General features: G+C 46.1%; 1 protein-coding gene across 5 annotated transcripts in view; it reads left to right on the top strand.

Moving 5' to 3' along the window:
- The window catches only part of PEBP4 (phosphatidylethanolamine binding protein 4), a 248,890-nt gene that overhangs the window by 28,058 nt on the left and 195,686 nt on the right, over positions 1-25,146 (top strand). For 2 of the 5 annotated variants that reach the window (XM_041767325.1, XM_041767328.1), the window contains exons 2-3: positions 19,663-19,799; positions 24,956-25,082. In XM_041767325.1, coding sequence (XP_041623259.1) covers positions 19,669-19,799; positions 24,956-25,082 — 258 coding nt within the window. In that variant the 5' untranslated portion in view covers positions 19,663-19,668. Of the gene's footprint in view, positions 1-19,356; positions 19,487-19,517; positions 19,578-19,662; positions 19,800-24,955; positions 25,083-25,146 lie in introns of those variants that run through there. The other 3 variants (XM_041767326.1, XM_041767327.1, XM_041767329.1) reach the window with 3 other exon arrangements.

The raw sequence follows: 25,146 nt of genomic DNA, 5'->3' as shown, positions 1-25,146 counted from the left end.
TTTTTTTTTTTAATTTTTTTATTTATTTATGATAGTCACAGAGGGAGAGAGAGAGGCAGAGACACAGGCAGAGGAAGAAGCGGGCTCCATGCACCGGGAGCCCGATGTGGGACTCGATCCCGGGTCTCCAGGATCGCGCCCTGGGCCAAAGGCAGGCGCCAAACCGCTGCGCCACCCAGGGATCCCCTATCACTTTTTTCATATACTTTGTGTCTCTTCTGTTATACTTCCTTCCCTACCTTAAGGTCATGAAGTTACTCTCTTATATTTTCTTCCAAAGGTTTAAAAATCTCTACTTTAATATCTCATTTATTTCATTTTTTAATTCTCCTGAAATTTGTTCCCTGTAAAGTAGGGTGTCATATCTCATTTTATTTTTACACATAGAAATTCAATGCCCCTGGCATCATTTATTAGATAGCCTGTCCTTTCTTCATTGACATCAAATGTCACTTCTGTCTTGTAAAGAACTTTGTGTAAACAAATGAGATTACTGAGTGGCTGTGATGGAAACTTGCTTAGAGCATACTCTTCCAGGTTTTCCACGATTCTGCCTCTTTCACTGACCTGAACTATTTTACAACTCCATAAATTGTAGATAACTACAAACGATGCAGAATAATTCCTGTCTACCAACATGTGAATAAGGTCGGTGTGGTGAAGGTTCAAGTGACTACCTTCTCCCTCTGTGGAAGAAGCAAGTTTTGCTGCCATTTGTATGTTCATGTCAGTATTCCTGATCTATATCTGATCAATTCTTTGGATTGCCCTTTGAACTGGTCATAAGGTCTTACCAGTTCCCTCATTAATGATGAGTTCAATAAAAATTTTAAAATGTGCTTACTTTACATCTGATGAGAGTGATTATTTTACCTTATTTGAAATTTATCCCTTAGCAGCCACATACCAAGGACATGCAGCTTTAAGCAAACCTAAAGGAAAGTGATTACTGGGTAGCAATTATCCACTTACATAAGCTCCTCCCACATGAGCATGAACAGTTACAGTGGGCTCCAATTCACAAGTGTTTAGACCTTTTTTCCAGGAACATAGCCCTGAGTACAGAGGTACACTAGGGCACGTGACAGTGCTCTGGCTGGCCAGGGAAAAACCAAACAGAACACATAATTGGATATGTATCCTCAGTAGTGCAAGGAAACTTTCTAATACTATAATGATGGTATAATCAACACTGAGCATCTGGAATAAAGGCCCCTGACTCAGCAAAGCAAGAGACATGAGCTCTCCAGAAGCTCCCACACCTCCGTTGATTCTTCAACAAATGTTTACGAAGTGTAGCGCTCAGTGCTAAAATGCAATCAATAAAGAAATAAAAGTCTCTTTGGTGTAGTTGAAACTAATCACCTAACTCCAGAGATGGAACTAACCCTATGGGCCCTCCATGGGATCTCCATGAGATATATGATATGATAAAACACTGTGAAATGATACGATATGAAAGATGTGGTATTTTCATTAGAAATGAACAGGTCAAAACATAGGTTTGATGCTGCCTCCTGTCTTGGCCCAGAAGCCACCCTATGCTCTCACTCTTGAGGCAGTCATTGTGAGGACTCTGGTGAATGTTGCTGACTGGTTGTCCTCCAGAGAAGAACCTCCTTCAAGGGTCATTGGAGGAGGGCATAGTGTCATCTGTTTATAATCCAAGGACTATAGGCTCTATTTATTGAGTAGGTAACCCGGTAACCAAAGGAAGACTATCATTACCAAGTGGCATTTACCTGGGGACCCCAAGCCACTCAAAAGGAGGTTCTCCCAAGGACCTCTGCCAATACAAAGACATAGCATCTGCTATCAAGAAATTTGTAGCCTAACTGAGAAGAAAAGACTTGTATAGCTAGAAAGTCAAATAATGGTATGTTAGGGCAAGTGTTGTAGGTCCAAAGGATCACTTATGGAAAACTTGAAGAAGGAAATGAGAATGAGGTGGGCATTGAAGAAAGGTCAGATTTGGAAGCAGGGCAAAGTAAGTTGGAATTCCCAAAGCAGGGTAGATTGGAGAGCTAGAACAGCATGGAGAGTAAGCTATAGGAGTCCCAGAGGCAGGCAGTAGGGAAAGCCTGATTGTAAGGGAGTGTTATTTCTCAAGCATGATTAAGATCTGGAAAGAAGCTCCCCACAGTGGTGCTCTCATCCTAGAAGGGGTAGTCAGAATTGGGCCCCCCTGTGAGCAATGCCCCTTCGTTGGCCAACCAGGATATCCCCCTAAAACTCCTAATCTGGGGAGACTTTCCTTCTCACACCTATCAAAAAATACCCAGGCTGTATGTGCAAATGGGGTGGACCACAAGTGGCCTTTCAAGAAGGTCCATTTCCTCCCATCAGACTACTCTCCCACAGGGTGGACTGGGGAGGTCCCTGGAGGCCTGGAGGGAACATTGAAAGTGGCACACAAGGCTTGGCAGAGGGAAGTCAGCCATATTCACAATGCTGTCAAGGGTTCTGACAGACATACAGCAACACCAAATCTAGTCCTCAGAGTTGGAGAGGATGGATCAGGAAAATGTGGAGGGTAAGAGCAGAGGTCTAACATCAACATGGCTGGTTTCAAATCCCACTCACCATTTACTAGCTGTGTACCTTGGGCAAGTGTCTGATATTCTCTGTGCCTCAGTTTCCTTCTCTGAAAAATGGGGCTATCACTCCATAACTCATGAAATACCTGTGAGGCTAGAAAGGGGTAACGTGTAGAGAAGGTAGAAGAACAGACAGTGAAGGCTCAGCCGAAGTAAGTTAGCATCAATTAACCCAATGAGATATTGAATATTTACTAGCAGAATCAGTTAAAAGATGATAGATAGATAGATAGAGACATGCTCATATGTTCCTGTGATTTTTATGTATCCTAAGCAGAGTCCTAATGTAGAAAATAGATCAATGCTCCTGGTTGGAGCTCCCTGCCACCCCTACCCCACCACCCCTGCCCCCCGCCCCTGAAAGTCCCTGAGGACCTCCAAAGAGCACAGGTTAAAAACTGCTGATCCAAATCCATCCTTGTCCTGAGAAGGCCCTGTAAGGACATCGTGGGGACTAAGCATTTTGCTGATGGGGTCCCTATGGTTTTCCAGGTGGCCCAGTAGGGGCCCAGTCATCCCATCTTTGGGAGCCATAGGCTAGAGACCTGTGTCTGGGTGGCTTGACCCATCTCCCCTCCAGGGCCACAGATGATAAGGCTTCCCCTAACCCTTCTACCTGAATCCATTTGGGGTTGCTTTGGGAAATAATTACACCCATAAGTGCCACATATAAAATAAAGCTGTCCACCTGAGTTCCTAAAAGATCCACCTTAATCTTAGCATGCACTTTCCTTACAAAGCCTCTTCCTCAGATAAGCATCCCGGACAAGACCCAGGAGAAGAGGAAGGTAAGGCCCAGGAAGGCTACCAGGATTTTATCTTTGAGGTCTCAAATGACTTTCCCAGTGAAAAGCTAGAGCCTGGCCTTGTTCCAGGCCCGCTCTTTATTCCTTGGCTGATGTCTGTGAACACTGACATGCAGACCAGGCCTCTGGCAGCTCTCTGTACTCACTAGCTATCAGAAATTTTGGGCTTAATGACTTGGCTGCCTTCACTTCTCCACGGGGCAGTACTATAGCATTCAACCCTCCAACCAATCTGATGCTCAGAAGTGATTGATTGGTGCAAGGGTTTACTGGAGAGATGCTTTGCAGGCCCCAGCCATGAACACTGAGCCAGGGGCAGGTGTAAGGCACGTAGGGAGGCTGATCTAACGAGACTCTACAGGGAAACAATCAGGTGTCAGAGCTTGGGGCTCAGGCAGGCTGGAAGGACATGATGCATGAACTCCAGTCCCTGTCAAGGAAAAAAAATGATGAGCTGAGGAAGCAGCCCTTGAGACTCATTGCAATTACCCTCTCCACTGTGAGGTCTGCCTTAATTCTGGTCTTATTTCCTTCCAGTGTCCCTACTATTTGGATTCTTTTCTTTTCTTTTTTTTTAAGATTTTATTTATTCATGAGAGAGAGAGAGAGAGAGAGAGAGGCAGCGACAGACAGAGGGAGAAGCAGGCTCCATGCAGGGTCCCTCATGCGGGACTCGATCCCGGGACTCTAGAATCACGCCCTGGGCCAAAGGCAGGCACAAAACTGCTGAGCCACCCAGGGATCCCCTGGATTATTTTCTTATAGCTCTTATCACTGCCTGGTTTCACTGTTGATTGAGTAAATACCTATCTTTCTCATTAAACTGTGGAGGTAAACATTGTGTTGTATCTATCCTAGAGGAAATCCCCAAAGCTTGAACACTTTTTGAACATGGCTGGGCCCAGTGAATGTTGACATTGAATTGGCAGCTATTCCAGTCACCTTTCCCACAAAGGACCAACTAAAGTTGCCTCCAAACCCAATGTATACCACTTTATCTCCTCTAATTGCACACTAGTAGAGCGGCAAGGATGATGTATCCTCAGAGGTATGTGGTACCTGACACAGAAAGGACCTAGTGAAGGTCTAACAACTGAAGGGCTTAGTGAATGGGATGACATATGGAGAAAAGTGTTGAAGAAGGAGGACTCAAAATGTCCTGTGGCTGCTACAGTTTGTGTGAACCGAGAATCAGAGATAGAGCTTATTGTAGCACAGGGTGTTTGCATCAACAGGCCTTTGGACTGAAATTGGGAGATGTAAATGGCCCAGGATATCCTAGTGAGGATAACAAGAACACAGGATTTGGATTCAGATGGATTTGGGTTGGGATCTGGCTTTTCCACTTACTATGTGATACCAAGCTTCAGCTGTAAAGTGGGCATAGTAGTGCCCACATCATAGGGCCATGGGGAGGATTAAATGAGATAGTTCTGGTTACATGCTCATACACTGCTTGATGCATGGTCAGTGCTTAGTCAATGTCATCAGAATAGGCGCAGTGGCCCAAGGCATCCAAAGGTACAAGGCACCTAGAGCAGAGAGCAGAGGTGGAAAAGACCATCGATCTTCAGTCCTTCCTTTCTGCAGAGAGGTGCAGGAGATAGCAGGGCCATCTGAACTCATGTGGCATTTTACAACATCTGTTTGCCCTGCAGCTTCCTCTTAAGGTTTTCCTGGGACATGGAACCCAGAAAGCTCCAAAGCTTCAATTTAGAATAGCAAGATGATGGAGGCTAACACTGGCTAAGCCAACAGATCTCATGGCCCATCTGTAGACCTTTAAGGACCGGCTTATGGAGACTATCTGGAAGAGACACTCTTACTGAACTGTTACTGATTAGCATCTCATGAGCTGCTATCTTGCAGTTCCGATGGAATGTGTTTCTTTTGGTTCTTATCAGATTTAGAATGTTTTCGGGTTGAATGAGGAAACGAGGCACACAAATATACTAAGAGTCAAGAACTGGGCTCCGCCTTCCCTCCTCATCTGCATGACAACCATGACACACGTATTAGTGTGTCCACTTTAATGAAACGGGCTGAGAGATTAAGAAGCTTGACCAAGGTGGTAAATTCACAATTCAGGCTCAAAGCCCATGCTCTACCTCAGGAAGAGGAGCCCTCTCTATCTGGCTCTACAATCCATTCTCTCCTTCCATAGTCTCCTTGGGCCAGAAATGTTGGTGCCAGTGTGACAGATCTCTACCATGACTTTGTTAATCTCACAGAAGCCCAAACTGAGAAATGGGTTAGTGGGGCCTGCTGGAGAGCAGATAAGTGCACAAATCACCTGTTATTTAAGCCAGTATAAACTTCCCAGCATGCCCTGGTTTCCCTTGAAATTTCCCCTGGTTTCCCAGCATGCTATCTCCACCCCCACTCTATTTGGTCACTTGTGCTCAGTGATTCCATCCTGCTCTAGTTCACTGTCCACTGGGCCCTTCTATGCCTCAGTGCCTTTGCTTGTGGGATACTCTTCTGTTACTCTCTTGAAGCCTTTCCTGGTTGTCACTCCTGTGAGATAGCCTCTGTCTTGATTGCACCATGAGGTTTTACTTTATAGGTGACCAAGTGATGACACAGAAAGGTCAATGCCATTGAAAGAATTTATTACTTACCATTTCCAAGAGAAAAGGGGCATATCATGCCACCTGGGAAAGTGCCAGGGTCAATTAAGAGGCAGAGGGATGAGGGAAATGCCTGCCACAGCGCCTTTATGATGTTTTCCATGGGAAGGAAGGGATGAAGCAGGGAAAACAGCTTAGGATCAGCTAGTTTGAATAATGCCAGTGTGCTCTGAGGTAGGTGGGTGGTGTCCAGTGCCTGGTGCCTGGCCTTGGGATGGTGTTGGGCAGGGGGATATAGGCTCAGTGGGTGACAGCTGGATAAAAGAGGTTGTTTTGGGGTATGGACCCAAGATTGTTGCTTTGCATAAGAAAGATATGTTCCAAGGTGAATTCACTATCTCTAAGAATCACCTAGCCCAGGGATCCCTGGGTGGCTCAGCGGTTTAGTGCCAGCCTTTGGCCCAGGGCACGATCCTGGAGTCCCGGGATCGAGTCCCACGTCGGGCTCCCAGCATGGATCCTGCTTCTCCCTCCTCCTGTGTCTCTGCTTCTCTCTCTCTCTGTCTATCATAAATCAATCAATCAATCAATCTTAAAAAAAAAAAAAAAAAAAAGAATTCCTGTGCCCAGGAAGCAAGGGACCATCTCTCCTCAACCAGCAAGGCCCTCAAGATGTCAAACCATCATAAAATGCATAAAATAAAACACATAATTAATACACCTTCCTCTTTGCCTAAGGGATGGTTCCATGGCTGAGCTCAGCACACACTGTTGGTGATTTTGTCATTGTGGTTTGTTTTGATGTATGTTTATTGCTCATCAGAATCAGGGTCTGAATCTTGTTCATGATTGTACCTTCAGCATCTGGCAAATGTCTGTCACCAACCTATGTTTAAAGCAGAGAATTTCAGGGCCCCTGGGTGGCTCAGTGGCTGAGTGTCTGCCTTCAGCTTAGGTCATGGTTCTGGGATTGAGTCTCTCTTTGAGTTCCCCGCAGGGAGCCTGCTTCTCCCTCTGCCTATGTCTCTGCCTCTCTCTGCGTCTCTCATGAATAAATAAATCAAATATTTAAGAAAAAAAATAAATCAGAGTTTCTCAGGCCTGGCTGCTTATTAGAATCCTATGAGAAGCACTTTTAAAATACTGATGTCAGGGCCCCTAAGTGGCTCAGTCAGTTGGGTATCAGACTCTTGATCTCAGCTCAGGTCTGATCTCAGGATCGTAAGTTCAGGCTCCCATTGGGCACAACACTGGGCATGGAGTCTACTTCAAATTAATTAACTGACCAATTAATTCATTAAAAAAGTACTGATGCCTAGAGCTTAACTTCAGTGATTCTGACTTAATTCATCTAGGATGTTTGGATTTCCACTGACTCCTTGAATTTCCTGGGAAGAATTTTCCAGAAGGAAATCAAGGTTCTGGTCCCAGATGTGGTCATTTAAAACAGCAGGAAACCCAAGTCCTGAAAGCCAGGGACTTGCCCTGGGCTTGATCACCTGTTACAGGAGTATCCGATACACTGGCCATATTGGTAGAAAATTACCTGCTGAAAGTGGTCTCTGCAGTCTTGGCAGATCCTGGGCTTGAACAAGTGTTGTTGTTCCTCTGCATTCTTCTGAGGCTCCAGGCCACCCTCATTAGAGAAGGGGCTCTTCCTTCACCCCAAGCAAAGTTCCCAATCCCACCTCTCTCCTCTCAGCATCTATGTGAGTTTTGCTTGCTACTTTGTCTCTTTCTGGGACTCTAGGCCCAATGGTTTCTCTCTTTATTCTTCCACAACTTTCTCTGTGCATCCCTGGTGTCTCTTCTCCCTGTCTTACAGCATATCTTAAAAGGTAGGAGAGAAATGGAAATGGTAAGAGAACCATCTCTGATTTCTGCCTTTACCTTAGAATCCTTGGAAGAGGGAATGCCAGAAAACCCATCCATTCTTCTTTTTCCTATTCTTATCTACCCTGCATGTTAGCTCCTCCCTGGAACTTGTTGGAACTTCCTTAACTGCCTCCCCAACGGCCAACTGCTGCCTCCTCTCCTGGCACTCCAGGAACCTCCCCTAAAACTCCCATACTCTCAATACTGGCAGACCCTGGTTGCCTTAAGGGCCCAAACTGTGGGGCATCCTGGAGGCAACTTGCTCCTCACCTTGTCCAGCCCCCAGAAACCTGCCAAGATTTCTCACCTCCCTACAGCCACCACCCAATGGCTCCCACACTGCTCTGGGTAAGTGATAGGGGCTCTTCTCCCTGGTTGATGGGAGGCAGGGACTTTCCATAAGGACCAGACAGACAGACAGAGAGACAGAGAGAATGAGAAGTTCTCAGGGATAAGAACTGGGCCCTGGAGAATTTAAGAGAATTGGTGTGTAGGACATATTTCTGATTTCTTTACCTTCATATGATTTGAGGCCATGACTCGTGGCATTTCTACGTGCTTGTGTCTGAGCATCAAACATTTCTCTAACTTCCCCAGAAAGGGCTCCTTGGCACATTTCTCTCTACTAGAGTCCTGGACTGGGATTAGCATTACTGATTTCAGTTCAGACAAGGCCATCTAACAAACTTAGGAAGTTTCTTTCTTTGTGGGGTCCTGATTTCCCCCTCTGCAGAAGAATTCCTATTTCCTCCCATGTGTAGATACGTGGATAGAACCAGTAGCAGTAGCAGCTCTCATGGGCAGTGCATGGGTAGTGCAGCTCTCATGGGCTCTACATACAGTGCTCACTTCCATGATGACAGACAGAATGATCAACCTTCTGAGGATGACATGGCACCAAATGAACCTGGCAAATGCCACTATTTCATAGCTTATCTGGACCTTTCCATACTGTGGATGAAGTGAGTCAATACATACAGCATATGGCTGAAGCAGTGGGCTTATTAGGTCAACAGTTGGTTGTTGAGACCAACAAGCTGGGGCTCCCAGAGAGAAGACTTTGTTGTCCTTGGAGTAAAGTGGACCAAGCCCCCAGATTCTGGCTGGAGGTCTAGCAGAACCTTTGGGTAAAATGAGTGGTTGGCTTAGGGGCCAGTCTTCCAGTCTCTGACTCTTAGGAAATGTAACTGCTAGAAAATTCAGCTCTGGAGCTCTCTCTGCCACTGCCTCCATGCCCCACCCCCTGTCAACACCACCAGTTCTGGCATCTTCTGTTTGATAAGTTAAACATCTACAATTCAAAACGTGACAGAAGGAAAGGAAGCATTTCCTAAAATAACAAAAGAAATTATATTCTGATACTTTTACATTCCAAGACAATTTCCAAATTGGTTATCTGAAATGAAAGGAGGATAAAAGCAAAATCTTTTAGTTGAGAACTAAAGGATGGCTCAAGTGCATTTTGGGAGACTTTGTGGTTCTTCCCTACTCTTTACATATGAAAGAAAACATAAAGTCAGAATATTCCATTTACAACATGCTATTTTTAATGTATGTGCTTATTTAGTTAAGTGTCTACTATATTCAAAGTACTGTGGGGGATGCAGAAACAACTGGGACCCTCCCAGGATGAAATATGTGCACAGAAACCTAAAACAGAAGAAAGAAACTGGCAAATGCTATTGAGGGAGGAGCAAACACTGTCCCTGGAACTCAAGTGAGGCACAGATTAAAGTGGAGGTGGAGATGTGATCTTTAGGCAGTCAATGTCCACCCTTCCCTCCCTTATTTCCTTCCTTCTTTAAGTGGTAATTGAGCATCTGCTGTTTCTCAGCCACTGTGTTAGGTGCCAGACACAGCAATTCACAGGACACATGTGGTTCTTCTCCCATAAAGGAAACAGTCTAGTGTTAGATAAGCACAAGTAAATGGCAAATAAAAATGGCCCGATACATACTAACATGGTGGTAGCATTGCAGAAACTGTATGTGGATAGGAGAGGATAAGGTTCACTGAAGGAAAATCAGTGATTTAAGCAACATCTGAAGGATAAGCAAAAGTTAACCATATGTGTCATGAGACAAGAGAGAATGGCTCTCTTTGCAGAGAGAACAGCTTGTACAAAGGCCTTAGGGTAGGAGAAAACAGAGCCAGTTGAGAGTATGGAAAGTAGTCTACACAGGCTGATCAAGTGGTCTATACAGTGAGGAGAATGGATGAGGTCAGTGTTTCCAAAGTGGGCTCTATAGACCACTAGTTCCTTGGATGGGCATGGGGTATGTGTGTGTGCTAAAATATGCATAAAATTTACCATTTTAACTCTTTTAAGAGTACAATTCAGTGGCATTACAGTCACAATGTTGAGCATTTATCATTCTATGTATTTCAAGACATTTATTACCCCAACATAAAATCTGTAACCATTAAGTAATAACTCCTCATTGTGAAAAAAGCAAGTTTCTGTTGCTTAAGCCACCAGTCTGTGGTGTTTTCTATGACAGCCCTGGCAAACTAATACATTTGTCTTGTTCTTGGTTTTTGAGGAAAGTTTTTGAGTATGATATTAGCTATGAGTATTTCATACATGGCCTTTATCATATTGAGGATGTTTCCTTCTCTTCCTAGTTTGTTGAGTGTTTTTTTCATAAAGAAAGTTGTTGAGTTTTGTCAAATGCTTTTTCTGCATCGAGGGAGATAATCATGTGGGTTTTTTCCTTTCATTCTGTCAATGTGGTGTATTATATTTGTTGATGTTCATATGTTGAACCATTCTTATGTTCTAGGAATAAATCTTACTTGGTCATGTTATATAATCCTGTTAATATGCTTCTGGATGTGGTTTGCCAGGATTTTTACATCAATATTCATGAAGAGTATTGGTCTTTAATCTTCCTTTTTTATAGTGTCTTTCTCTAGTTTTGGTATCAGGGTAATGTTAGCCTCACAAAATGACTTAGGAAGTGTTCCCTCCACTTTAACCTTTTGAAAGAGTTTGTAGCAACATGTTTTTACTCCCTTCTAACTTCTTTTTGTGGATGTTATGTAGGTATATTTTGTGGGTATCATGAGCATCACATAAAACATCCTAAAAGTACTATGACCTAATTTGAATTGATACCAACTTAATTTCAATTGCATGTAAGAACTCTACTCCTATATAGCTACACTCCCCTACTTTATGTAATTGATGTCACAAATTATATCTTTATATATCTGTACACTAGCAAAGATTTGGAATTACTTTTAAATCCTACTTTTTTAAAAAAAAGTGGAGTTTCAAAGAAAAATTGTAATAATACTGGTTTTTATGTTTGCCCATATATCTACCTCTACCTGAGATCTTTATATCTTCATCTAACATCAAGTTACTATCTGCTGTCCTTTAATTTCAACCCGAAAGACTTTCTTGCAGGAAATCTCTAATGGCAATGAGCTCTCACTCAGTTTTTGTTTGTCTGGGAATGTCTTAATATCTTCCTCATTTTTGAAGGACAGTTTTGCTGGATAGAGACAGTCTTTTCTTTAAAATTTTTAAATACAGTTAACTCTTGAACAACATAGATTTGATCTACATGGGCCTACTTATTTGTTGATTTTTTTCTCTTCTTTATGATTTTTTTGCGGGGGGCACCTGGGTGGCTCAGCGGTTGAGCGTCTGCCTTGGCTCAGGTTGTGATCCCAGGTCTTGGGATAGAGTCCTGCATTAGGGTCCCTGCTTCTTCCTCTCCCCATGTCTCTGCCTCTCTCTGTCTGTCTCTATGAAGAAATAAATAAAATCTTTAAAAAAAATAAAAGTAATATTTTCTTTTCTCTAGCTTACTTTATTGTAAGAATACAATATGTAATATAGATAATGTACAAAATATTCATTAACCAATTGTTTATGTTATCAGTAAGGGTTCCAGTCGACAGTAGGTTATTAGTACATAAGTTTTGGGGAAGTCAAAGTATTTATATGCAAATTTTTTACTGCATGGGGGTCACTGCACCTAACCTCCCTGCTGTTTGAAGGTCAACCGTATATTTTCCCAACGCACCAGGCTCCAAAGTTTCTTCTGTAACTCAACTGTCAGGGGGCGACTGGGTGGCTCAGTTGGTTAAGTGGCTGCCTTTGGCTCAGGTCATGATCTCAGAGTCCTGGGACCCAGGCCTACATCCGGCTTTGCAATCAGCGAGTAGTCTGCTTCTCCCTCTCCCTCTGCCCTTCCCCCCCAGCTCATTCTCTCTCTCTCTCTCTCTTTCTCTCAAATAAATAAATAAAATCTTTTTTAAAAAACACTAAAATATCATTTTAAAAAATCAGCTGTCTTACAGAGGATACCTTGTATATGTCAAGTCCCTTTTCTCTTGCTGCTTTCAAGATTCATTTTTTTTTGTCTTTCAACAGTTCCATTATGTGTCTTCATATGAGTGCCTTTTTTCTTTTTAAGATTTTATTTATTTATTCATGAGAGACACAGAGAGAGAGAGGCAGAAACACAGGCAGAGGGAGAAGCAGGCTCCGTGCAGGGAACCCAATGTGGGACTCGATCCCAGGTCTCCAGGATCAGGCCCTGGGCTGAAGGCAGGTGCCAAACCGCTGAGCCACCCAGGAATCCTGGTATAAGTGTCTTTAAGTTTATTCTACTTGGCATTTCTTGAGCTTTTTGCATTTGCAGACCCATGTATTTCATCGAATTTGGGACGTTTTTGGCCATTATTTTTTCAAATGTTCTTTCTGCCCCCGGCTCTGTTTTTCCTTCTTGAACTCTCATAATGCATGTATTGGCCTACCTGATGGTATCCTATGGATCTCTTAAGCTCTGTTCACTTTTTTTCATCTTTTTTCTTTTTGCTTCTGCTCCTAGATTCAATAATCTCAATGTTCCTATCTTCAAATTCATCAATTCTTTTTTTTCTCCTTGCTCAAATGTGCTATTGAATCCCTTTAGTAAATTTATCATTGCAGTTATTTCATTTTTGAGCTCTAGAATTTATTTTGTTCCTTTTCATAATTTTTATACTTTGTTGATATTCTGATTTTGTTCATATAGTGTTTTCCTTAGTTCTTTTTTTAATATTATTTATTTATTTATTGGAGAGAGAGAGAGAGAGAGAGAGAGAAGCAGGTTCCCTGCTGAGCAGGAAGCCCCATTCAGGGCTCAATCCCAGGACCTTGGGATCATGACCTAAGCTAAAGGCAGACACTTAACCAACTGAGCCACCCAGGTGCCCCAAGATTTTCTTTATCTCTTCACTCATGTTTTCCTTTAGCTCTTTGAGTATATTGAAGACAGTTATGTTAAGGTCTTTAACTAACAAATCTGATGTGTGAACATCCTCAGGGACAGTTTATGTCAACTTGTTTTATTCCTTTGAATGGCTATGTTTTTTTTATTCTTTGTGATTTTTTTTTTTGTTGCTGAAAATTGAGTATTTGAAAGAAACAACCACCTTTCCTAGTTTTTGCAGACTGGCTGTGTGCCAAAGAAAACATTTACTAATTAGCTGAGCATGCTCTGGGCCCAAAGATCAGCACAAGATGAGAACTTAAGATCTTCTCTGGTCTTTTCTAAGCATGTCTTTCCTGGACCTGAATGTAGCTTTCTCAATTCCCTCATTTACACAACTTCTTTTAGATGTCTTAATTTCCCCAAGAATCTCACCCTAGCTTCTCTTTGGATCCTATATTATCTTTTATCTGTCTCTATCCATAAACTCTTGCCCCAAGTATCTGCAGGTCTGTAGTCTCCCTGCAGCTCTCATAAGCAACCCACTCCTTATCCTCCCTGAGACCTGAGTTAGACAAAATAGAGACCAGTCCTTCAGACAACTCCTAGACAGATTGGAATACTGTAATATGGTCTACTTGGCTCCCTCTGATTTGAGAGAGGAAGTCAGTAACTGGGCTTCAGTCTCCTCTAAACCAAGACTTAACTATGCTTGGGAGGGTGTGGGGTGAAAATGCCATGAAATTTCTTACCAATTTGAAGGCAACTTTTTCTTGAGTTAGCATTCACTTAGTTGAGCTCAATCCTTCACTATTATCCAGAGCTCCTAACTCAGCCAGCTGTGGAGGATTTTTGTTTGTTTGTGTTGTTGGTTGGTTGGTTTGGTTTGGGTTTAGAGTGCATGAGCCTCCCAGTCCATCATTTTCCTGATGTTACCTAGACTGTTTTTTTTAAAACAGCTTTGAGATATGTTTCACATATCACATAGTTCACCACATTGGATGGCATAATTTAAATAAGCACAATTTAATGGCTTTTAAAGTATAAAATTCAATGTTTTTAAGTATATTTACAGATATGTACAACCATCACCACAATGTTGAAACATTTTTATCACCACCAAAAGAAACCCCATACCCTTTAGTGATCACCCCCGTCTGCCCTATTCACTCATCCACCCACCCCCCAGCCCTCAGCGACCATGAATCAATTTTCTCTCCCTATATATTTTCCTATTCTGGACATTTAATATAAAAGGAATCATACTATATGGTCTTTTGTGACAGGCTTCTTTGACTTAGCACAATAACTTTCCCCATCCCTTGCTTCTCAGGGGAAGATAAGTGGGAGGGGAGAGCAGCATGGGTACACAGTGGAGCAGGGACAGTGCTTCAAAATTGGAGTTATGCCCAACAGCCACAACATGAGGATAAGGAGGAAGGAATTGAGGATGGTGGCAAGTGAAGAGTAGAAGTAAAGATCCATAGGAAACTAGACATCAGAGAGAAGGAAATCAGAATAGGTAAGGAGAAAAGACAGTGGTCACGGGATTGGAGTTCAGAATGAGATGCAGTGGGAGTAATGAAGTGAGAGCAAAGGAAGGAGAGGTTAAGAGAATAGCTGCTTTAAGATTTAAATTTAAAATTTCAGGGATGGAATGGTTTTTACTGATGACAGTGTCCAAGAAGTTGCCATCAGAAAAGAGGCTAGAGGGGCACCTGGCTCACTGCTTGAGCCTCTGCCTTTGGCTCAGGTCGTGATCATAGGGTCTTGGGATCTAGTCCTGTATCAGGCTCCCCATGGAGAGACTGCTTCTCCCCCGTCTATGTCTCTGCCTCTCTCTGTGTGTGTCTCTCATGAATAAATAAATAAAATCTTTTAAAAAAATAAAAGAAAAGAGGTTAGAGAGGAGGGAGGAGAAGTTTTGGAAGCAGTGTCTCCATGCATATGGATTTACCCCTGGGTTGATGTCAAGACTTAGAACAAGGGAAAGTTTCCATGCCAAGTACCAATGTCTTCAGTGAGCAAGGAGTGATAGATGGAGTAAGCCTCATGAAATGTAGATTTTGACAAGATTTTTGGCTGAGGAGTCATGGTAGAGAAGCAGCAATGGGGAATGGGGTGCTAGTCAACCTTACCTCCCAACCCTGAATCATGTTGGGGGTGGGAGACTGAGCATTCACACTTTGAAGAACTTCAGGAGAAGCAGCTTCTCAAGAGTCAGGGAGATTCTGGTTATGGCAAGAGGTAGAGGTGAAGTGGTATCAATGGGGAAAGCAATCTTTTCACCAAATGATGTTGGAACAACTGGATAGTTACATGAAAAAGAATAAAAATGGACCCTTGCCTAACACAACTTATAAAAATTAACTCACAATGGGGGCGCCTGGGTAGCTGAGTTGATTAAGCCTCTGACTTTTGGTTTCTGCTCAGGTCATGATCTCATGGGTTGTGAGATTGAGCCCCGTGTCAGGGTCTCCACTCTGGCGAGTCTGCTTGGAGATTCTCTCCCCCTGCTCCTCCCCCTGCTTGTGATCTCTTTCTCTCTCTTTCTCTCCTTCTCTAAAATAAATAAATAAATCTTCAAGAAAGTTAACCCACAATGCATCAATGATATAAGATTGGAAAACTCTTAGAAGGAAACATAGAGGGAAAGCTTCATGTCATTGGATTTGGCAATAATTTCTTGAATATGACACCAAAAACATAGACAACAAAAGAAGAAATAGATAAATTGGACTTCATTGAAGTTCTATGGAGTCCATTGAAGTTAACCTTTTGTGCATCAAACCACACCATCAAGAAAATAAAAAGACTGGGGTGCCTGGGTGGCTCAGTCAATTACGCACCTGCCTTGGGCTCAGGTCATGATACCAGGCAACAGTAGGTTATTAGTAGTTAAATCTGGGAGGATTTAAAAGTTACGCACAGATTTTCAACTGCACAGGGAATTGACATCCTTAACCTCCATGTTGTTCAAGGGTCAACTGCAGTATGATTCCATTTATATGAAACACCCAGAATAGCCAAATCTACAAAGATAGAGAGTAGATTAGTGGCTCCTAAGGACTGGGAGAGGTAGGAATGGGGAGTAACTGTTAATGAGTTCTGCTTTGGGGCTTCTTTGGGGGTGATTAAAATGTTCTGGAATTAGTCAGTGATGATGGTTGCATAACTTTGTGAGGGTTGCATAACCTTTAGTGATTTCAATACTAAAAAATTACTGAATTGTACATGTTAAAAGGGTGACTTTTATGGTGTGTAAGTCTCAATTTTTTAAATGTAGAGTAAAGGAAAAGAGTGAGGGGGAACGTGGTCGCCATAAATTCAGAGATTCCAGAGGCATTCGTGGTGAAAAGGTTTAGGAGGGAGGGAAAGCATGAGCATCTGTCTGGATAAAGAAAGGTGACACCTCGGTAGTGATGGGGCAGGTGTCAGGCACAGAGGTCTGGAGGGATAGAAGAGAAGTCAAGAGTTCCAGGAGCCCTGGCCCAACAGATCCTGGGTTTTGGAGGGACTGAAGCATCTCAGGAAACCAACAGCCTACCTGATCGTACCGGGATGTGGTCACAGCCCAGATGACCGGAGGAAAAGAAGGGGGCTCCCAGGGTGGCTACCTCAGGATCTAGAGATGGGAGTTTCCAGAAATAAGGCAACTGAGTAAAAGAGGCTGGTAATGGGAAGGGGATGCTGTGCCCTCCTGGGCTTGAATGTGGTTCCCAGATCTTGGACTCTGCATATGAAGTGAAGTCCTGTGAATCCCCAAGAGAAAGATCAGATTCGAAAATGCCAAGAACCACTGCACTCTGTGTCAGATCTCTCTGTACGAAAACAAGCCAGAGAAGGTTAGATAAATAAGCAAAAGGGACCCAGGGCCAGGGGCCAACCTGAGTGGTTACTTCCTGCTGATGTTTATGGAGTTAGGAGCTATTACGTGAAAATAGGACTATCAGAAACAGAGGTGGCAGGTTTGTCAGGCATTCACAGGGTAATTATTAAGCATCTAGACACGCCAGGAACTGTGCTTGGGATGCTGGACACAGGTGCCGTACAGCCTACAGGACAAGGAACTTGTAGAATGGGGGTGGGGGAACTATAGCTAATGTCTGAGCAAATAGTTACAAAATAATGCATTACAAGCATATAAGAACAAGGAAAGGACTAAGGAGCTATGATTCTGTCTAACAGGAATCTAATGGAACCTGGGGGTCAGGACGTTTCTCTGAAGAAATGACATTGCAGCTACCCACCAAAAAGGGGTGGGAAGTGAGGGCGGTGCATAGGAAGGCAAAGGCCCTGCGGCAGGAAGGAGCTTGAGGCTTGAGCTGGAGTTCAACCTTGAGCAGCAGCAGCGAAGAGTAGAGAGTCACAGCTCGAGAAGCAGGAAGAGCCAGATCATGCAGACATTATGGGCCAAGTGGGAGATTCTGGGCTTCCTTCCAAGAACAAAGGGAATAGAGGGGGAAAGACAGGGTGCAGCAAAGCTCCAAGAGGGGGCAATAGAGGAGAGTGGTCAAGGAACAGAGTCTGGAGGCAGATGGCATGGGTTCAAATCCCAAGTTGGCCACTTACAATCCATGTGACCAAGGTCCAGGTTAGCAAACCTCTGTGTACCTCAGTTTCCTCCTCTGTAAAATGGGATCATAATAGTACTTACTTACTTCAGAGGATCATAGCAAGAGGATTCAATAATAAAGCTTGGCTCATCCTGAGTAAAGAAGAATTGCTGAACGAGTGGGCTCAGCAAGAGCCACCCTATGCCGGAGACTGTTCCCCACGTCTAGACAGCCATTTTTCGGTGCTAAGAGCTGTTGGCATTCAGAAAGTTTTGGTTCTCTAGTGGCTGCCAGTTTGAAAACAAGAGTCTCTTGGCCTTGGAATACCAACGCCAATACCAATGCTGGCAGCGTTGTCTTTGTGGCTCTGGCTATCCAGTGAGCTCTGCAAGAACAGGGACCATGCTGACCCTATATGATGGAGCGGGCCCAGGGCCTGGCACATGGGAGGTGCTCAGTACCCAGTGGCAAGATGGACTGCAAATGAATGAATGAATGAATGAATGAATGAATGAAAAAATGGATGGACCTGTGGAAGAGTACTCCACATGAATGACTGAGCAATCCCTAGAGGAGGGCCATTTGTGCACTGAAGACCTTATATAGTTTGGTTCTGTTCTCACAGCCTTCTTGTGAGGAGGCTATTCCAGAAGGGGAATAATCTTAGGAATGAGTCCTCTGTGTGTGTGTGGGGGGGGGGGGTGGCGCTCATCATACATCAGGGACTCTAATTATTGAGAAGTATGTTTAATTTGTAGCCCCAAAGAAGGGCTTTTTGCTTGAAGTCGGGATCCTGGAAGCAGGAATTCAGCTGAAAAGCAAGCTATGCTGGAAATAGTTTCTCTAAAGCTCGAGCTGCATATACTTTATGGCTATGATCTCATCTTCCTCAGCAAGGCACAAGAGTGACGGGGGCATTTTACTTGTTTTTGAAGGCAAGAAGTGGTGCGTCTTGGTGGGGCATCGCCACCCCCCCCTCCACCAACCAACCCCCACCCCAGCAGCCTGGAGTGGCTCAGAGCAGAAGCCAGGAGTCCTCGGTTCCTGGCTGGTGGAACGTCCCCCAGCACACCCCCACACCCCATCTCAGAGAAGACGGAGCGCAGATCAAGTGGAAAGGCCGTGGGAGAAGTGCCTCTGATCTTCTCCTGCCCTCTCCTGTTCCAGTCAGAGTCCCACACACAACTTCCTGCAGGCTGCTACCCCCCTTCCTCCCAGCCAGCACCTGCACCCGGCACCCAGCACCGCACAAGCTGCCCCGTTCCCCAGCAGCCCTGCTGGTGTCTTCTCCCGAGACTATTATTTTGGGAGAGTGCTGAGTTCAGCACTGCGGCAAGGTGCAGTCAGAGGAGCCCTTCTGTCCTCAGCTGGCCCTTTGGAGCTGGCCTCGGGGCTGGGGCGCCCTAAGTGCAGCAGCCTCTCCTCCACAGGGTCACTGCGTCCAACCACCTACCTACCATCCGTCAGCCCCAAGGCTGTCAAGGCAGGTGGCTCAGGAATTGTGGGCAGGAGATGCAGAGCTGTCTGAGGGGCACAGCCCAGCCAAACCTCTGCTCCTAGGAGGGCGACCAAGGTCTTGCTCTTGCAAGCACCCCAGAACCCGCCCCCCCACCCCCACCCAGCCCAAAGCCTGGGGTCACCAACTTCCCAGGGCTTGCCTCGAAGCCAAAGAGCAGGTTGGCCCATGGCCAGCTGGCCACACATGGGGCAAGTGGCAGGGACAGGATGAAGAGCCAGGGCGGGAGGCTTATATAAGTCCTCCTGCTTCTCAACGGGGATTAGTGGCCAGCAAAGCCCTGCTCCTACGGAGGAGGGGCCTCGGCCAGGACTGCAAACTGAGTCCGGCTTGGAGCAGGCCCAGATCCTCCCAAGGTATCTGTGTCCGGGTGGCAGATTGGCTGCTGGGGCCCAGGCAGCTGCCCGCCCTCCTCCTTCTGCTTACCAGAGGTGTCCGTTCCTCCTGGTGGGGCCCTGGGGTGGACACGCGCAGGGCGAGGAGGGCGCCCCCTGCAGAGGGCCCAGCAGCTCTAACCGTCCTTCTGTTGCAGGTGTCCATGGACTGGACAATGAAGCTGGCCACGGCAGCCCTGTTTCTGGGTCTCACGATGGTGGTCACCAGAGACGAGGACGAAGGCGACATGTGTTTGTACGAGGCCCTGTCTGACACCGATGCTGTCCTCTGCAAGTAAGGTCCAAAAGGGGTTGAGGTCTCAGGTTGGGGTGTCTGCAGAGCCAGGGAGCCTCTGTGGACAGGCGGAAAGGGAGCGAGCTTTGGAGACCCCCTAGATGGAAAGGTGGTCTAGGGCGCTAAGCAAAGACCCTGAGACGGGCTCCTGCCTTCCAGATGGTGCTTTCCCAGGCCCAGACGGTATACGGACATGGTCAGCTCCCGCTTGTACCCTGCCAGGCCTCTGAGGGACCATCCCTCCCCATAGCCCCGACTGCTCCCTACCCTCAGCAAAGTGGGATTTTAAAAACCAGCAGCAGTTGACAGGGGATGTGGGACTGGACACCCCCTGTGTGAGAGGCGGTTGTTTGCTTTCCGGCAACGAGGCCCCAGGAGTGTGGGGCAGGTGGGCCTTTTAGGGAGTGTGGCCACTGGGTGTTGTCTAGAGAAGAGGCTGGGCAGCAGGGGCGGGCTTTTTTCCCCTCCGAGGACATGAGCTTCTCCCTGCCTGCCTCAGAGTTCAGCTCTCTCCTCAGCAACTGTCAGTTAGAAAAGCCAAGCCTGACTGTCCTGGACTCAGGGCTCCTCCCGAGGGCCGCCGGGGCCACGTGGCTGCCAACCCCCTCTGCCTGTTTGGTGGCCACGGAGGCTGGCGTCCTGCTGAAGCCATCAGAAGTGAGAGAGGACGGAAGATCTCTCTCACTCTGTCTCCCTGTGTACATATGAATTCTTACCAATGTTCTTTTAGAAAGATAAATACATGTTTTCCCTTGAAAAGTTAGGTAGTTGAAGCCCTTTCCTACCAAAAAAGATAATACACATTTTGTTCCTATTGGTACATTTTTGAAACTCCAGTGAAATAATTCGAGGTGAAGTTTTGTGTGCGAGAAGGAGGGAACGTGGCTGCTACTCACATGTGGGCTCCAATCCTCTAGGCGCTGGGCTGAGTGGAACCTTCCGGAGGGTGGGCTGCCATTTTACTCTGGTCTGCAAAAGATCAAGTCCCTGGGAGGTGGGGAGGCCAGCTGGGCCAGGCCATGATAAGGCCCCATTACAGAGGCTCTCTGTGCTTCCCACCGTTCACTGAGGGATGCTTAGTGACATATGTGTACGGTCACTGGCGGTGGGACCAGCCTGGGCCCCAGCTGCCCTAGGCTCTGCCCTGCCGACCTCTGCACGCTGGTGGCCTGGTGGCCTGTGTACCATGGCGAGCTCTGGGAGAGAGCTCTGAGGTGTGTACTATCATCCTCATATTGCCTATGAGGAGTCCCCAGAGGTTAAACAACCTGTCCACTGTGCTTACACACCTTACGAGTGGCAAAGCCAGGGTTCAGCACCCCCTTATCTGACTCTACACCCAACACTCTTTCCCCACCCACCTCTGACTGCTGACCTTCTTCCAGGGGCTAGAAGCCTCTCAAACTCCAGCAAAGAGGGGGCTGTCTTAGTCCACTTGGGCTGCTCTAACAAAATGCCAGCGCAGGGCACCTCATAAACAGCAGAAATTTACAGGTCATCCTTCTGGAGGTGTCCACCACTTCCATGTCTGGTAAGAACCTACTTCCTGATTCATAGATGGCCGTCTTCTTGCTAGCTCGGGCATAGTGGAAGGCACCTCCTGGAGGCCCCACTTCATAATGCCATCACTCTGGGGGCTGGGAGTCAGCCTATGAACTTGCGGGGAGGGGCAGCTGCAATTTGGTCTTTGGCCGAGCCATTCTCGGGACTTCCTAGAATACACCAGACCCCCAGTATGAGAAACACGAACTCGCCACACTAAGGGTATTTGGTAGGAAATGTCTGATTGTAAACCATCACCGCAAAAAAAAAAAAGAGGAGATTTATCTTTATTACTGCTGAAGATTGCCATTGGTAAAAGATCATTACCAACTGAGAACACATTATGGACACACCGGAGCCCCAAGGAGGGGTCAGTACCTCTTGTGTTAGGGCCCCCCTCCCCAAAAATGCTGTTTAGCTCAGGCTTTTCACTTCACCAAGAGTTCGAGTGCCCCCAGACAAGCCATTCGTCTCATGGGTGTATAGAGTCTAAAAGGGAATTTTTATTTATTTATTTTTTAATTTTAATTTTTAAAAAAGATTTTTTTTATTCATGAGAGACACAGGCAGAGGGAGAAACAGGCTCCATGCAGGGACTTCAATGCAGGACTCGATCCCAGAACTCCAGGATCATGCCATGGGCCGAAGGCAGGTGCTAAACCACTGAGCCACTCAGGGATTCCCTTGAAAGGGAATTTTTAAAGTCGGGCTTTAGTACCTGGCAATATTCATCTAGAAAAGAGGAATTCTATGTCTAGGGACAAGCAGTAGGAAAACACAGGTAAGAGAAAAGCTCTTCCAGAGTAATACCTTACCTACCCCTGAGATAAGCCTGAGTAGATTGACAGAAACAGAGATCAGAACCTAGGTTTCGGTGGTGCCTGGATGGCTCAGTCAGTTAAGTGTATGACTCTCAATTTCAGTTCAGGTCATGATCTCAGGGTCAGGGGATTGAGCCCCACATCGGGCTCCCTACTCCGTGCAGAGCCGCCTGCCCCTCCACTCTGTGCCCTCAGGTCTTGCGAGCTTGACTGGGAAATGCCCCAACCCTGAGGATGGAGACAGAACGTGCCCCAGGGGAGGCACCCCATGAGGGCACAGCAAGAAGAGGGCACAGTTCTAAAGTGTGTTCTTACTAAAATCAATTTTTGATTTATTTATCTCAAGCTTGTCCAGATCCTTTTCTAGGCTGATTTGGTCATCTGTTAGTTTTAATCAATGACCAATTTGATCATTGCTATTAATCAGCTTTGTGCCGCTCACAAATCGAATAAATTTGCCTTCTGTGTCCTGATGCAAGGCTTTGGCAAAACCGCCGAACAGGACAGAGGCCTGCATGGGCCCCCCTTGGTGCAGCCTGCTGTGTGGGGCAGCTTGTGGTTTCCAGACGCTGGGCTGGCAACACCCCAAGGTGTGACCAGGGCGGGGGAGCACCGACCTTATCCCTGGCCTCCCAGCACCCACCCTCCCAGGGCCCACTCTGTGGCTCGAGGCCCACTCACCCAACATCAACTTGCTGATTTTGCTTAACTGTTTTAAGATTTGCAGCAATTCCACCAGGATACAAAGAGGAGACCCATTTGTTTCCTGGGGGAGGCCCCTCTGGGTCTCCATTCCCCTCCTCCCTGCCCCTTGGCCTTTCCTGGTGCTGGCCTATGTGCTGCTGACCCTCCATCTCTCTGCCAGGGAAGGGGCCCCTCTATCTGCCTCGGACCTTGCTAGCTGCAGCGGCAGGGAGTTGTGGCAGAAACAAATAGAACAGTCTTTAAAATGTTGCGTTGGGGCGCCTGGGTGGCTCAGGCAGTTAAGTGTCAGGTTCTTGGTTTCAGCTCAGGTTATTATCTCAGGGCTGTGAGATGGAGCCCCATGCTGGGCTCCACGCTGAGGGAGGAGCCAGCTTAGGATTCTCTGTCTCCCTCTCTCTCTACCTCTCCCACCACTCAGGTGCTCTCTCTGTCTCTCAAAAAAAAACAAAAAACAAACAAAAACCAATTGCAACGCTGCTGTGAAGAAAAACGAAAACCCGTCCCTATGACCTGTTCAAAAGTGATCAAAACGATCCAGAAGGTATTACTTTAACTTTGCCAAGAGGTAAAAGAAACAAATGAGCTGAGCAAACCAGAAGTTCAGCTAACTGGCCAGAAGCTCCTCAGGGGTGCTGGCCCACGGAAACATCCTGTGTCTGCTGGGTGTTGCAGCCTCCAGCAGCCAAGGCCCAAGATGGGACCTCAGGAAGGATGGGGATGGGCGGGGAATGTGGGGTTCCCCACCAGGAGGCTGTCCTTGCCTTTCCCCCAGATCCAGAACTCAGGAGCTCCCCTTCCAGATGGATTCCCTCATTATATCCTTGCTGGGTCTCCTCCAGGCATTACCCCCAGCAAGAGAATCATGGCCAGCTCTGGGTGACTGCTGGCAGGCTGTGGAGCTGCCTCAGCTTTTCAGCAAAGCTGAAACCCCGCCCCCCTTCTCTGCCAGGGGAATCAGCTTAACCAAATGCACCCTATAGAGACCCTGGGTCTTGGTGATAAGAAATGACAGGGGGACAGAGAGGAAGGGCAAGTCAAAAAAAAAAAAAGTTGGCACAAAGATTTTTTTTTTTAAAGTATCTATTTGACAGCCTGGCTTCTATCCCTGAGTTTGGGTTATAGGTGAGTCCTTCAGGCGAACCTTGGTGGAGTTATGGCAAGAGCCCTCCCAGTGAACCGGATTCTCAGAGCATCCGTGCTGTTCAGGCCTTCACAGGGAAAAAGCAGACAAATGGATTCATACTACTGTCTTAGTGATCAGATGGTTTACCCCCAGGAGACATTTGCATTTCAAAAGCACAGGGAGGGCAGCCCGGGTGGCTCAGCGGTTTAGTGCTGCCTTCAGCCCAGGGCCTGATCCTGGAGACCTGGGATGAGTCCCACATCGGGCTCCCTGCATGGAGCTTGCTTCTCCCTCTGCCCATGTTTCGGCCTCTCTCTCTCTGTGTATCTCTCATGAATAAATAAATAAAACCTTAAAAAAAAAAAAAAGCACAGGGAATGGTAGGTGGAGAACCTAGGTTACTGGGTGATACTTGACCCAGAGATGTGGATTATGGAAGTACTGGTGAGGACAGCAGACATGAAGAGGAACTGGATTGTTAAGGGTTGACAGATGCCTGTACCCGTGAAGAAGGCTGTGCTCACTTGCTGAACCTTTCTTCACATAAAGAGAACATTCCTGGAAAGCAATGTTGAAATATTGCTCTTATAAACCCAATCTTACTTTAAAGACAATGACCCAGTTTACCTAAAGATGTGCATCCTTTTTGGGAAGTAAATACAGATGATAAGTAACACGTCTGACCACTGATGACGCGCTGGCTCCGTTGTAAACATTGGTCACCTACTTTACTCCTCATGTCAATGCTCTAAGTAGGTACTGTCAGTGTCCACATTTTACAGGTGAACAAACTGAGCCACCAAGAGGTCAAGTAGATCCTAAACCACACCGGTCATGCTAATTAGTAGCAGGCCTGGGATTCGATCCTACTTGACCCTCCATTCCCAATGGTGCTGTCCTGAAGCCTGTGAACCCTGCAGGCTCCCCCAGAACTACATGCGCTGACCATCTCCCTCTCTCGGTAGGGGCCTTGAAGTTTTCTACCCAGAGCTGGGGAACATTGGCTGCATGTTTGTTCCTGACTGCAACAACTACCGACAGAAGATCACCCACTGGGCTGAGCCCATAGTCAAGTTCCCCGGGGCTTTGGAGGTGAGTGAGGAGGAAGGAGGAAGAGGAGGAGGAGGACCATGGGTCTTGGTTTCCATCTGAGCCC

The sequence above is a fragment of the Vulpes lagopus genome, chromosome 8 (assembly GCF_018345385.1).
Source record: "Vulpes lagopus strain Blue_001 chromosome 8, ASM1834538v1, whole genome shotgun sequence".
NCBI lineage: Eukaryota > Metazoa > Chordata > Mammalia > Carnivora > Canidae > Vulpes > Vulpes lagopus.
The sequence above is the reverse complement of the archived record's forward strand: the minus strand, read 5'-3'. Positions and strand labels throughout refer to the sequence as shown.